The 13864-nt window shown below is 37.8% G+C and overlaps 1 protein-coding gene across 1 annotated transcript; it reads left to right on the forward strand.

Annotated features, from left to right (window-relative positions):
- Positions 1-642: 642 nt before the first annotated feature.
- LOC122640224 lies at positions 643-10335 on the forward strand (the record flags this gene model as incomplete). Its single annotated transcript, XM_043833375.1, has 5 exons — positions 643-1191; positions 3982-4200; positions 5000-5095; positions 9696-9800; positions 9927-10335. Coding segments are annotated over 5 exons (1086 nt in total), but the record flags the coding sequence as incomplete, so codon positions are not given.
- Between the last annotated feature and the right edge of the window lie 3529 nt (positions 10336-13864).

Genomic DNA, 13864 nt, shown 5'->3' on the forward strand with positions numbered 1-13864 from the left:
AAGAAGAAGAATGAATGAAATGGGCTATGGGTGCCGCAGTTGTTTTTTTCCGGCTCAGGGAGATCCAGCTTCATTATCGAAGTCTATTTGGGGAAAATGAGGGCATTCTGGTCCTTCCACGTTCTTCCTTTGCGCAAAAATGGAACAGAATGGGTATATCCACTCATAAGGGCATTATGATAATTATATTCTAGCAAAGGTATTCTTGTACATTACATTTTTCAACAATTTCAAATCTGTTAGCATTTAACGCTTGATATTATTAGCGTGGACTTGAATATGATTAATTTAAAAACTAGGGGGTGTCTACGGAGTTTTCAAGAAATGCGTATGACATTGTTACAATCTTAAGGGGCATGCGGAATATTGGGACGATTTTGAGGGTGTACGCGCATTTAACCCAAAAAAAAATGCATAAAAGTGTTGCTGCGTTATCTCTCCGTTAGTCAGCAGCTGACAAACGAGCGCGCCAGACGCGAAAATTTTGAATTCGGACAACGCCAGAAACACTATAGAGTAGAGCTTCAAGGGAGCTCTTAATTTCTGAATTCCCCCTCTTCGATTCATGTTTTAGCTTTTCAACTCTGACTGAACATGGCCTCTCTCAAGCCTTCCTCTCGGAATCCCTCGTTGGATTCTTGATATTCATCCTCTGCTCAAACCTCAGTTCCATCCTCATCTTTCGAGCTAAAAAACCCTAGCAAGAATCAGTCTACTCTCAAGCGCCTGACCGGAAGCTCAGGTAGTCGCCGAAGATCGCCTGATCCAATCTCCACTACAGGGAATTCATCTCGCGTGCTTACCAAAACGAAACCTTCTGATCTGGCTCCCACTAAGATCAAGAACGAGCAGAATTTGAGTTCCATGGTGAAGAAATTCATGGATAGGAGATCCAAAATGAAGGCAAGAGCAGATTACTCGACTTTCGTTATTCCTGCCGACTTTATAGCTGAGGATCTGAAGAAGACGGCAGCCAAAGGTTCAAAGTTTTCAGCTTTCCCCAGGAAAATGTTCCAAAAGGGCTTTCCAGCAACGGAACGAACTGAGATAAAGGCATTAACGGAGGTGAAGGCGAACACAAGGACGTTAGCAATGGTGCTTAGGAGTGAGAGGGAGCTTTTGAGCCAGAATAAAGAGTACGATACAGAAATAACGGAGCTCAAGATGATGCTAGAGGAGAAAAATAGAGAAGTAATACTCCTTGTCCGTTCAAAACTGTTTTTATCTTCATTTGTCGGTTCTAAATTCTCTTCCAGGTGTAAGAATTTGATATATTTGGTTGTCGATTCATGCATTTTGATTCTGCAATGCTTCTTTCAATTGATATATTTCATAGACCTAGCAAGTGCATTCTTCAATTATGCTAAGTATGTTTTCAAATATTGAATATCATTTCAGTAATTCAACTTTTCTCATTTGACTGATCAGTTTCTTGTTCTTAGTTCTTACATGCAAACGGTGATATCAATGCCAGAACATTCAATGGGACTTCGACAGCTGATTTTTTCTCAAAGCATTTTTTACTGTTATACTGGTTTCCTTTATACAACTTATTGCTTTCATATGGTTGTATCCTTGTCTTCAACTTCATCTGATGTGGTAGTGTTAGAAGGTCCTTATAACAGTTCTTTTTAATTCTAGCCTTGTAACAGTTCTCGGTTGCATTTCTGTCAAACACAAAGCCAAATATATGTAATTAATCTTGTCTTTTAAATTTATATTGTGTTTTTTTTTATAAATGCAACCAAGTAACAACCAAATTTTATAAATGGGATGCAACCAAGAAACAACAAAACTAAGTTCCTGACACAAACCTAGACATCCATTCCTGAGGATGCAACCATGCAACACCAGATCCAGAACAGGTCCGATTAGAAAACTAGGACTAATGAATTTGTAATAACAGAAACAGATTAGGAAACTTAGAAACGTTAACAAGGATACTTAGAATCAATTAGAAAGCAACCAGAATGTCTGGCAGTTAATCCAGAAATAAGCGATATCAAAATTAGGTTTATGGAATAGATATACAGTAACTTGAAACCCTAGGGAGATCAAAAACCTTAAATTCAGGTCAAGTCCTCCAAGGAGTTTTGTCCCTTCAATCAAACCAGCAAAGTCTGATTTCTCAGTTGTAATAAGGGGTGCGATTGCTGGTCTTCTCACATTTCATAAAACAGAGCATGTGAATAACACTGACATACTAGGAGCCTTCAAACTACTATTAGAGACTCGGGTATAAAAGAACCAGATCAGAATAGACTTATGACAAAAAGAGATGTGAAGGAGAGCACAGAATATGGAGCTTAGGAATAGAGATTCTGACTTGTATTATAGCTCACTGATATGGATTATAAGAACAGAAAATGTAGAAGAAACAGAAGAAGAAAGTTGCAGGAATCCACTCAACCCCTTTGGGAGAACCACCTTAAAGGTAGAAGAAACAGAATAAAAGATTCATCAAGAATCATATGCCTCGACGGCTTCAAGCATCCCGTATTTATAGAGTGGGGTTTCAGCCTACCACTTGGATTGCAGCCAATAAATTTAGAAACAAAAGCTACTTGCGGTTCTAAGACAAATAGAAAATAGAAACTTAAAGCTTTTACAACTAGTCTTTAGCCAAGCCTTCTAGTTAACAAAATAGAAAATGGGTTATTCTTTGTTGTGTTTACACCACCAACCCTTTGACCATCTACCTGGCACGTATAAGATAAAAAGGTTTTGCATATAAGACAAAAGATCATTATAAAGTTGACAGGACAATTACCATTAACCTCTAAACCATCGAGGATACAGATCTTGTGTAACAAATTGTGATTACACCAAGCAACCCATGGAAAATAGGGTAAGTATTCAAAACAGAACCCCCACCCCCATAAAAAAAGTGAAGGGCTGTCAGTTGCTGGAATCTGGCTGATGGAATCAGAGAAGGGCTTCTAGAAGCAACCCATGATTAGCCCTTGCTCTTTTTCTGTCTGGGCTAACTGTGGAACCACATCTATAAACCATTAATTAAATCCAAATTAATCTCCATTAGCTGAAACTAATGATATATTGCATTTCGAAAAAGATATTCTGCTAACATGCTGCTTAGATGGAACTGTAAGGCTGTGGAGTAAAATTGATAGTGGAAGAGCTAAAAAGTACGGTAAGGATGCCAATGATCAGAAGCACATTAGGTGTCATTTATGTTACTGCTGTAATTAAAATAAACAGTCCATGAATGGAACATTGGGAGGAGATATATGTGACTTGGGCAGTAGAATTCAGGGGTTTGATTAATTTAGGTGAAGGAGCAAAACAATGTAAATAGACCCAATCCCCCACCTCTGCCCGAGTCTCTTTCTATTCTACTGCCACTTCATTTTTTGCTATGTTTCCCTGATTTGGTCTCTCTCTCTCTCATATATATATATATATATATATATATATATATGGGAGAAAGTTCTCTGTCCGGGAGTGTGGCCTACACCATAATTCCCATGAGTCTATCTCTATCCCCCATATGAAAAGACACCTCTGCCCCCTTGTTTTTGAGGAGGAGAGATAGACACATGGGAGTGCTGGTGTAGGCCACACTCCCGGACAGAGAACTTTCTCCCTTCCATATATATATATATATATATATATATCCCACTTGTAAACAAACAACCATCCAAAAGGGTTCTACTACACAGTTTGAGGTCTCTCTCTCATCTTCACCTTCATTCCTTCCTTGTTCTGTGTGCTGCATTCCCTCTGCCATGATAGAACCGAGTTACTTTTTCTGATACATAAATGGGTATTAACTTCCTTGCGGCAGTGAAAAGGGCCTGGAAGACCTGATTGAATTTGCTTTATAAGTAGTATAGATACCTCACCTTTTTATTATCTTTTTGAATTCGTTCAACATTTGCTATTACTTTATTTGTGTATTGTTGGTCATATTTGAGGCCTGAGGTTCCTCTTATGCTTCATTTTCATTCTATGATTCCTCAGGTTGAGAAGTTGAAAGATTTGTGTTTGAAACAAAGGGAAGAAATAAAATCCTTGAAAAGCGCTATTCTGTTCCCAGATGTTATGAACTCTCAACTTCAGGAGCTTTTAGAGAAGCAGGGATCAGAACTTAAACAGGCAAGACAGGTCATTCCATCTCTCCAGAGACAGGTGACATCTCTAACAGGCCAGCTCCAATTTCTTGCTGAGGATCTTGCTGAGGTATCATTTAACTTTTTTGTGTTTTCTTCACAAGTTAACATACTCACTGGGAGGCTAGAGCCCTCCCTGAAAGTCGTTAGATGTTGCTCCTACATCAGTAATTATTTTGATACTTCGCCCATGTTTATGATTTAATGTGTTGGTAACTTATTATTGTCACGTCATAACAAGTTGCAAGAACTTACAATGATTAGGAATTGTGCTTATTTGTATACACAAAGACTTTTTAGGAATTGCTCATAAAGTTTCTAGTGCTTAAAGTAGATGCCACATGAGTGGGCCTTATTGATTACACCATTCAAATGGTGATTTACCACTTAGATGAGCCATTAGTTTATTGGAAGTGCACCAAGCAGTACTAATTTGAACCTTTTAGAAGGGATTTTGTGCAAGAGTGCAAGGTGAGTGACATCCACATCATATGTGCATATGATAAATGCTTATTTGCATGATCATACATGATTTTAGACTTCAGATATATGCAGAGCATAATGACTTTCTTAGATTTGGCAGTTCCAATTTATCAGATTAAGGAAGAGATCCTTCGTTCCATGAATCTGTGTTTTAACCTCGTACAACTGGGAAATTCCTTTTGGGTATAATGTAGTAATCTTCAAACCTTACTGAGAGTACCTAAACTTTTGATGGTTAAAACTATTATAATGCTTATACATGTTTAAATGAGTCACCCTAGGTGTGCAGTTTTTTTTTTTCTCCTTTGTTATAATTATGAACAATTTTCAATATTCGGAAAATTTAATGCCTGCTTCAGTTATCAACAATGTGCCTACATGGACAGGTAAAAGCAGATAAGTATGCAGTACGAGCATGTGTGGAACATCATGGCCACTCTCCAAAAACACCTGCATACAATCAAGAGGCTGCTAATTCTTTGGTAAGTGTGTCATTACAAAAGTAGAAACAATAATCTCAATAGAAATATACTGTTTAATTAACACATGGCTGCTGAAGCAGGCTGTGTTAGAAACATAGTTGTCAAGGCATCGCCTAGGTGTCCTGGCGCCCTTTGCTGGAAGGGTGCCTAGGTGTCGCCTTGATTTTTTTTCTCCTCCAACGCCTAGGGTCGCCTAGACACTGTGACAACTATGGTTAGAAATGGAATAGCAGTGATCTCCACAGTAATAAATAGTTTACCTAAAAGATTCTTGACTAATTGTTGACGATAATTTCGGTCACACATGTATGGTGAAGTGCGGGGTGTGCGGTGTGCCAGAGCCTTAAAGCTCAAATGATGTTGATTAACAAAATCGCCAATCTAACTTCTATCAGGAGAATGCAGATTACTCTCCTGCCCTGATTGCTCCAAGGACTTTTGATGACTACGAACTGTAATGTTGGTAATGCTCGAAAAAAGGAAGCACACAAATGGAAGGAACTGAATTTAAAGTTATATAAACTATCTACTTGAACAACTAAGAACATACCAATGATCACCGAAGAGCATTAGTACATTGTGATCTTCAGGATGAACTTATTCTAATTCTAAACCTAATTACAGGAGTGAAAAGACAAAGATAAAATTAAGTGATTTTGATGTGATTTTGGCGAAAGGTCCTTTCTTCTTCTCCAGCTTTCCATTTATACCTGACATCCAATTTCGAGCAGTTTGCATAACTGGCCAATTCCCCATGTTCTCTTTAAAGTAGTTATAACTGCCCAAGTGACCGATCTTAACTATTGATACTGGAGCGTGATAGACCGATCATAACCGTCTTGGACATGGTACATGCAACTGCGCATAACTGTCTTGACCAGGTCAAAAGTGGATTGGTCATTTCTTAGACCCGTTCTTTTAGTATAGTTGTCTTTTGGGCCCGGATCTTACTGGCCCTACTCAACAACAATAACAACAACAACAAACTCAGCCTTATCCCAACTTAATGGGGTCGGCTACATGGATCCAACAAAACAAAGTAGGGAAAACTAAGGTCAACAAGAAAAAGGGGGATGGAGAGATGGAAAAAGAGGGATGGGGGATGAGATGAGAAATGAAAAACAAAGGGAATCACAAATGAAAGATGTAAAATACTAAAATAACAGCAAAATGAAAGATGAAAGTAAAGTAAAGTAAAAGGAGGCACAGGTCAGCAAGTCAAGAGAATCTCAGCTAAATGGGGTCTGCAATATGGATCCTCACCCTTCGACAGGCTCTATGAGGTTATACTTGGTAGACCTAGACAATACATGTCCTTCCTCACCACTTCTCCTTGATCATTTTAGGCCTACCCCTAGCTCTTTTAGCTCCTTCGACCAGAATCATATCACTCCTTGCTAGGGCATCCCTATGCCTACATTGAACAAGACCGTACCATCTCAAACGACTCTCTCAGAGCTTGTCATTGATCGGGGTAACTCCAAGTCAGCTCTAATACGCTCGTTCCAAACTTTATCCTTGTTTTTCCACACATCCATCTTAACATTGTCATCTCTGCTACACATAGGTTTGCAATATGACACTTCTTATTTGCCCAACATTCTGCTCCATACATCATTGTCTGTTGAACAACAGTCCTATATAACTTTCCTTTAAGCTTTAAAGGAATATGTCGGTCACACAATACTCTAGACACACCTCTCCACTTCATCCATCCCACTTTTATTCTCTGTGAAACATCATCCTCTATGTCACCTTCTTTATTTATGATTGACCTCTAGTTACTTTGTGGTATCGCTCTTTCCTCAATTCATATCATGTCAGTATCCATCATAGTGTGTCTAAAATTACACATCATAGACTTTGTCTTTATTCTACTAATCTTAAAGCCTCTTGTTTCCAAGGTAGATCTCCAAAGCTTTAACTTAGCGTTAATCCCTTCTTTTGTCTCATCCACCAAAACGATATCGTCAACAAAGAGCATACACCACGAGACCTCATCTTGAAGGCTTTTTGGTTATATCATCCACGCCCTCATACATATCTGTAATTATGTCCACATATTTACTCAACACTTCTCTCTTCACTAGAGTATGCCAGATTAAATCTCTAGAGACTCGGTCATAGGTTTTTTCCAGGTCAATGAAGACCATATGGAGATCCTTCTTACTATCTCTATTTCTTTCCACGAGCCTCCTCAATAAGTAGATAGCTTCTGTAGTGGGTCTACCTGGCATGAAGCCAAATTGGTTCACTGAGATATTAGTCTCTCTTCTCAGACAAGCTTCAGTAACCTTCTCCTAAAGTTTCATAGTGTGTTTCATTAGCTTTATGCTTCTATGGCTATTGCAGCTTTAGATATCACCTTTATTTTTGTAAATCAGGACTACAATGCTTCTCCTCCATTCATCTGACATCTTCCTTATGTTCAAAATCTTGTTAAACAGCTTGGTTAGCCAATAAACTCCACAACCTCCTAGGGTTTTCCACACTTCTATTGGAATTTCAGTTGGGCCTAGTGTCTTGCTTTCTTTCATCTTTCTTAGGGTGTCTTTAATTTCTGCCACACTAACCTTTCCTACAATCAATGATGAGTGGTATCATGATGAGTGGAGTACTCGTCCGGGTCATTTCTACTCGACCTATCTCCATTTAGTAGGTTACAAATATACTCATCCCATCTCTTCACAATGGCCTCATCCCTTACCAAACCCTTTCATCATCACCCTTGATACACCTCACTTGATCGAAATCTCTAATCTTCTTTTCTCTCATCTTAGCTATCTTATAAATAGCTTTTCCCCCTTCTTTTGTGTTTAGATTGATATAGAGATCCTCATATTTCTTCGCCCTAGCCATCCCCATAATCCTCTTAGCTTCTTTTCTGGCATCTTATTGGCCCTGCTCATTGACCAAAAATGGGGTGTAAACACTAATAGATGAGAATAGTCAAAACTGGATCTGCAATTATGCAGTTATCAGATAAAGAATCTGAGGTGTGCCAAGTATATTTCCACCATCAGTCGGTCACACACCTCTGAAAGTCAATTGTGCCTCCCTCTTAATGTGTCTTTCTTGGTGTATGAGGTTACTAGAAATTGCCATCCAAGATTCAACAACCAAACATAATCTGATTAGCTTGCACTCGCAAAATCAAATTCAAGAGCTTGCCTGGTAGGTTGACCCAACTCACAAGAAGGAAAAGGGGAAAAAAAGTATAGTATGGAAGACAAAGACCCTAGATATCATTGAAGAGATGGACGCCTCTGATATAGAAGGAAATCCCCAGGTCCCACAAACTAAAAACCATAAGAACCATAACATACGAACCATCTCATGTACGAAGCATGTAATGTAACATAAAAATCTAGAAAATAGTAAGAAAAATTTAAGAATTAAGTACATAGGGGCCAGTAAAAGCTCAGGGGATTTAATATATAATGTTTAGAAACTTTTAAATTAAACATTAGAGCTGAAAATGGTAAAAAGATTAATTGCGCAATGGTGAAATAAATTGAGCACACAAACGAAGTAATAAAATTCAAATCCTTTAAGGTGCAAAACTAGTAGATCAATTTGCCAAATGCATATTTAGGAAAACTTATTGGGCTCCTGCTTATGGGCTTTTAGAAGCCAGCTTCTAGGAGCCGAGGCGGGACCAACCAAATGTGTTGGTTTGGAATCTGTATGATGTAGGACAAGTTTGGGAAACCACATCTTTCATCACAATCAGTCCTAGTCCAGCCAAACAAGTATGATTTATTGGGGTTTACAAGCTGCTGTAGTTGAAAGAAATAATGGAAGGGACTTATGAAATGAAAATGGGGTTGGGAGAAATATGGTAATTAAATAGGGATAGTTTGCTGTAGGTATAGAGTTTGAAAGAGAGGAGTGGATAGAAGTAGAAGATGTAGAAGAAGAAGAAGAAGAAGGTAGAGAAGAAAGAAGATCATCATGGCTTCACACCATCTTGAATTGCATAGGATCATTCATGCTTTCAATGTACCACCTCCAGCCTGAGAAGCCCATAAGCTCCCAATCCAAACCTCTTGGCTTCTCAGGCTGGAGGCAGAAAAGATTCCAAATTGACACTTTTCATTGGACCCATCTTCTTGCCTCCTAGAAGCTGGTTTCTGGAAGCCCTAAAGCAGAAGCCTTATAAGCTTAGCCAAATATTCCCTAAGATATATGCTTGTACTATATTATGTGAGGCCTCCAACCCTACTTTTGTCATGAAGTGGAAACCCATGAAGGGTTTTTTATTTTATTACTTATATAAACTGGCAATTTTTGTTCTAACCATTCAAAGAGTGTCATAGATCGGATGGGTAGGATCTTCTACCAAATCTTTCTGGTTGTCAAAATGACTCAAATGGTAGGTGTATTAATGTATAACACCCTGAATTTTCATCAATTGCTGGTTTACTGCATTGGTAGGGAGGATAGCTTCTTGATTTGGGCTCCTTTGTTGTCTACCAAGGGTGACATGACCATGTGTATATTAAAAAAACATAAAAATTGATCCAACTGCTTTATATCCTAACTTAGGTGATGAGGTCTTTCCTTATATTTTTGATGATTTTTTGGGATAATTATTCAGGAATACAGTTCAGGGGATTCAGTGACTCCTGGTAGTCCGGATGACATGCTTCTCAAAGATTTGAATCCTTGTTTGACACCTCATTTTGCCATGACAAAGTCTAAGGTAACATACATTGTCTTGTTCAGATTTCTTTTCAGTATTCAAAGTTTCATTCAAGTATCGGTTAAAATTTCTTTTGTAGTCCTCTACTCCCCCTTATAAATAGGGAACTGAAATGGTTTCATTTAGGAGCTTGAGATGATGGGTTATGAATCTCCAAATGAGGAGCAGTTAAGAAACAATACAGGAGCGTGGAATGATAACTGCTTGGTGTCTCATCGGGAGAAACTGCCCAAGAGCTCTTAGTATTGCCAAAGGCCAAGTTTGAGGAGTGCAGCTAGACGTGTGGCTTGCAGGTCAGATGAGAATAAATGTATTAATGAAAAGTTAATGTATCAAAAGCATTTCTGAATGTGAGTTGTCATTGGCTCAAGTTGCACTCCCATTACCATTTCTTTTTCCCTTTTCTCCAATTAGTTTGTTTCTTTGGTTTGTTGCAGTAATCTGTAATGTCATAGTTGGAAAATATAATGGGAAAAATGATTCAGAGATCCCTTATGTCTGTATCAATGAAATAAGAAATATAATGTTGTACAACATCAATGTTGATTCATGGCATATCAGGTATATACACATGGGATGAAGGTCTTCGAATAAATGGGTTTTAACTATATTTGATCAAAAGCAACCTGATGGTGTATTGTCTATTTCCTTCTTATTTCTTTTCCCTTTGAGCCGCCTTACTTGGGACTTCAAAAAAATTACACTGCAGACCTCAATGGGTGAAGACAAGGTTAACAAATTTACAGAACATTCTGGAAAATACCATTTTCTACGTGTCTGCAAACATGGAGTTTTGAAAATGCAATTGTCACGTATCATTCTCTTTATATTTTGACCATCCCGTGACTTGTGGTCAGCAATATGTAATTGACCAGAGTTGGTCCTTCAGTTATAGCAGGGTTTTCCTGTGGGATCTTTGTCTATGGGGTGTTGGAAACTACTGTCTTGGAAGCTAGATATAGATTGCTACTTTTGTGAAGTTTCACATGGTACATTTTTTTTTTTTTTTTTTCTATCCCTTCCTGCTGACTGGTGTTATAAATCTTTCATCCCACTTGGCTCTTAACTGGCTAGCAAAGAGACCTCTCCCCTTGAATTTTTTTTTTTTGGTGTCGAATCCAACTGCAACTATCGTAGTTGATGAGGTTGGTACCCGTTGATCTAGCTGTTGATAATTAGTCGAAAGACAAAAACCAAACCCAGAAAACACTGATATGAAACATGTCAATTGACTCACTGATGGTTACAATCTAAGGCGAGACTATGCTGTTACCTTACATGCAATAAACCTCTCAAACATTAATTGTGTATGTATAGTTTATTTGCACAGAATACTGTAAATGAAGAAAATTCTGGAATAATAAGCTTTGTATGGAAAGAAAAATGTGGTGCTTGCTCAGATACATGGGGATGTCATGTGGTTAATTAGCTTCTGTTGAAGGCACTCTGACTGTAGAGTTGTTTGGGTGCTTTCTGTTGGACATGAGTTGGATGGGTGAAAAATCGTAGTGGAGGCAATGCTATTAGAGTGGGGATTCATCGACTTTGGTTTGAAATTATGATCAATCACTAGTTTGTCCATCTTCTTTTCTTTAAAGGAAGGGGCTGTGTGTTCCTCAGTGAATTAAATGGAGACTAGCAGTGCTTGTTTGTGAAGAGGTTTAGCAACATTTCTGAATCTTAGGTAAAATGATCTTCTTATGAAGCATTAAATCCTTATTCTTATTTCATAGGTTTTCATTAGTCATATTAGGATTTTCAATGCATTTGAAGGAAATGTAGTGGAGTCCAAAATTGTCCTTAAAAAGAAAAAAATTCATTTGTGTCAAGCTTTCTTGTGGACATTCTCCATAGCTTGGTACCTCTTTTTTATTGAAGAACTTGAAGCAGCTTGGGTCATTAGATCTTTTTTAAAACGAACTTTAAAAAAGTTGGCCACTCCTTCCAGCTTCAATTTGATGTGCAGCCAATGTATATGATATATTAATTTTATAAGGTTGACAATCAATACTTCTTGCATGCCCAATGAGGAGGAAGGTAAATATATCCTTGTCCTTGAGGTACAAGATATGCTGTTTAAGTAATGCAGCATTGCGCTACTCTCTTGGAGCATTCAACAACGCCAGTATTCAGATTTTAGAGTCTACAATAAAGGGATTTGATCAGCATTTCCTGCTGCAAGTCTATTGAGGTAGTATTACCATCAATACCATGGTTGTTTGATGTATCCTGTTTTGGGGATATTTTGGATGCTATAGTACTACTTTGATACAGTGGGTTCATCTGCTTTGGAAAGTTACTAAGGCTATGTTTGGATGCCAAGAAAAGAAAGAAAAAATTCAAAAAAGTTTATCCATGTCTAATGTTTGCTTCAATTTGCTAGTTTCAGTATAGTACACACAATACTACAGTGATGAATTTGTTTTGGAAACTTGAATATCTTTCCATGGTTTGATGTGGTATTGATTGAAATGAAAGTAGATAACTACTTTAAAACCAAGATGATGGAAGAGGTCTTGAAGTTGCATTCGTTTGAGATGAATAGCTTTATCATCATGAATCTCTGTTAGATTCATTGGCCATAAGGTAACTTTAGGTACAAGTACATAAGCTTTTTAACTTTGTAAGTTGGTTACTGTACATGCATATATGGAAGGTGCAGGATATTATCAGGTTTGAGGCTTTCAGCTGTTGGTTAATCTGGACTTTGAGGAGCTATTCCCTCAACCTCAAGAGACTCTCAAGGATGAGCCAAGGACCAGCAACAGAATTTGTGGATTGTAATGCGAATGAGATTTCGCTCAGTTTCTCTATAATGCATTTTGAAACCTGATTCTTCTCTATTTTCTCCCTTCAGAATGCGTTTTAGACCCAGAATCTATTCTCGATACAAGAATGCATATCAAACACAACCTAAAATAACCAAGAAAGAAGATATATACCCTACCAGACTCTAGGCAAAGGTTTCATATGATCTAAGAAAAATATCACAATTTTAGTTCGGGTACATGTGTAACCAAATAAATGCCAATACATGGCTTAAATTTTGTTCATTTATTTCATTAATTATTTTGTTTGAAACACAATTTCAGTGGAAATATTATGAAATTTAGGTCCACAATTTCCGGATATATTTTGAAATTTCAATGTATTATATACCTATTTGCGTTCTTACTCTTTTTTATATGTATAGTTTTACATATTACTTATTGACACGTGACCTGTATTAATAGAAAAAATAAATTTTAATAAATAAAAATTACATTATAGAAGCTGTAAAAATTGTGATTTATGAAATAATGATAATTAAATCATCAATTTAAATGTTAGATATAGTAAATTAATGAAAGACAATGTTTGGGGTATACTCCCTACTCTCTCCTTTTGAGTTTTACGCATTTGTCTGTCCTGCTGAGTTGTATAATTGCAAGGAGTTGAAAGAGTCCTCGTCATCTTTTATATTTTAAAAAATTTAGGTTTATAACTGTAAAACCGACTGGGCTTTGGGCCTAATCCTTGCAGCCCACATGGGCTGCCCGACCCAACCCATGAGCATAGGGAGAGAGGGCCGGCCACTTAAGTGGTTGACTCTCTCCCCTCCCCCCTCTTTTTATTGATTCATAGTGTGAGTCTAAAAGAGAGGGGGGGGGGGTTAGTAGAGAGTCTCTAACCCTAAGGTCAAACAACTGAAAATCAAATTTCCATTCTTCTTGCTCTCCAAGTGTTTGTGTTCTCTGTGGGATTCCATCTCTTCTCAGGGATTTATAATGTGGAGTTCTCTATGGAAAAACCTAACAAGATTTTCGAAGATCGTAAAACAGATTGTTCGAGTTCGTGAAGTTAGTAACCAAACCTGTACGAGATCCTCTTCTGTGGGTGATGATTTATTTACAATAACTTTAGATACTTTTTTTTTTTCTTTGTGGACCTCTCTTGTTGTTTTTAATATAAATAATTTGGGTAAATGAATTGTGGGGAGTTGGGGGGGAGCATGGCATGTGCGGCCAGACATAAAGGGAGGGGGGCAAAACGACCGCCTTGCCCCATCCCACATGGCGAAAATG

This window comes from Telopea speciosissima, chromosome 9 (genome assembly GCF_018873765.1).
Source record: "Telopea speciosissima isolate NSW1024214 ecotype Mountain lineage chromosome 9, Tspe_v1, whole genome shotgun sequence".
Lineage (NCBI taxonomy): Eukaryota > Viridiplantae > Streptophyta > Magnoliopsida > Proteales > Proteaceae > Telopea > Telopea speciosissima.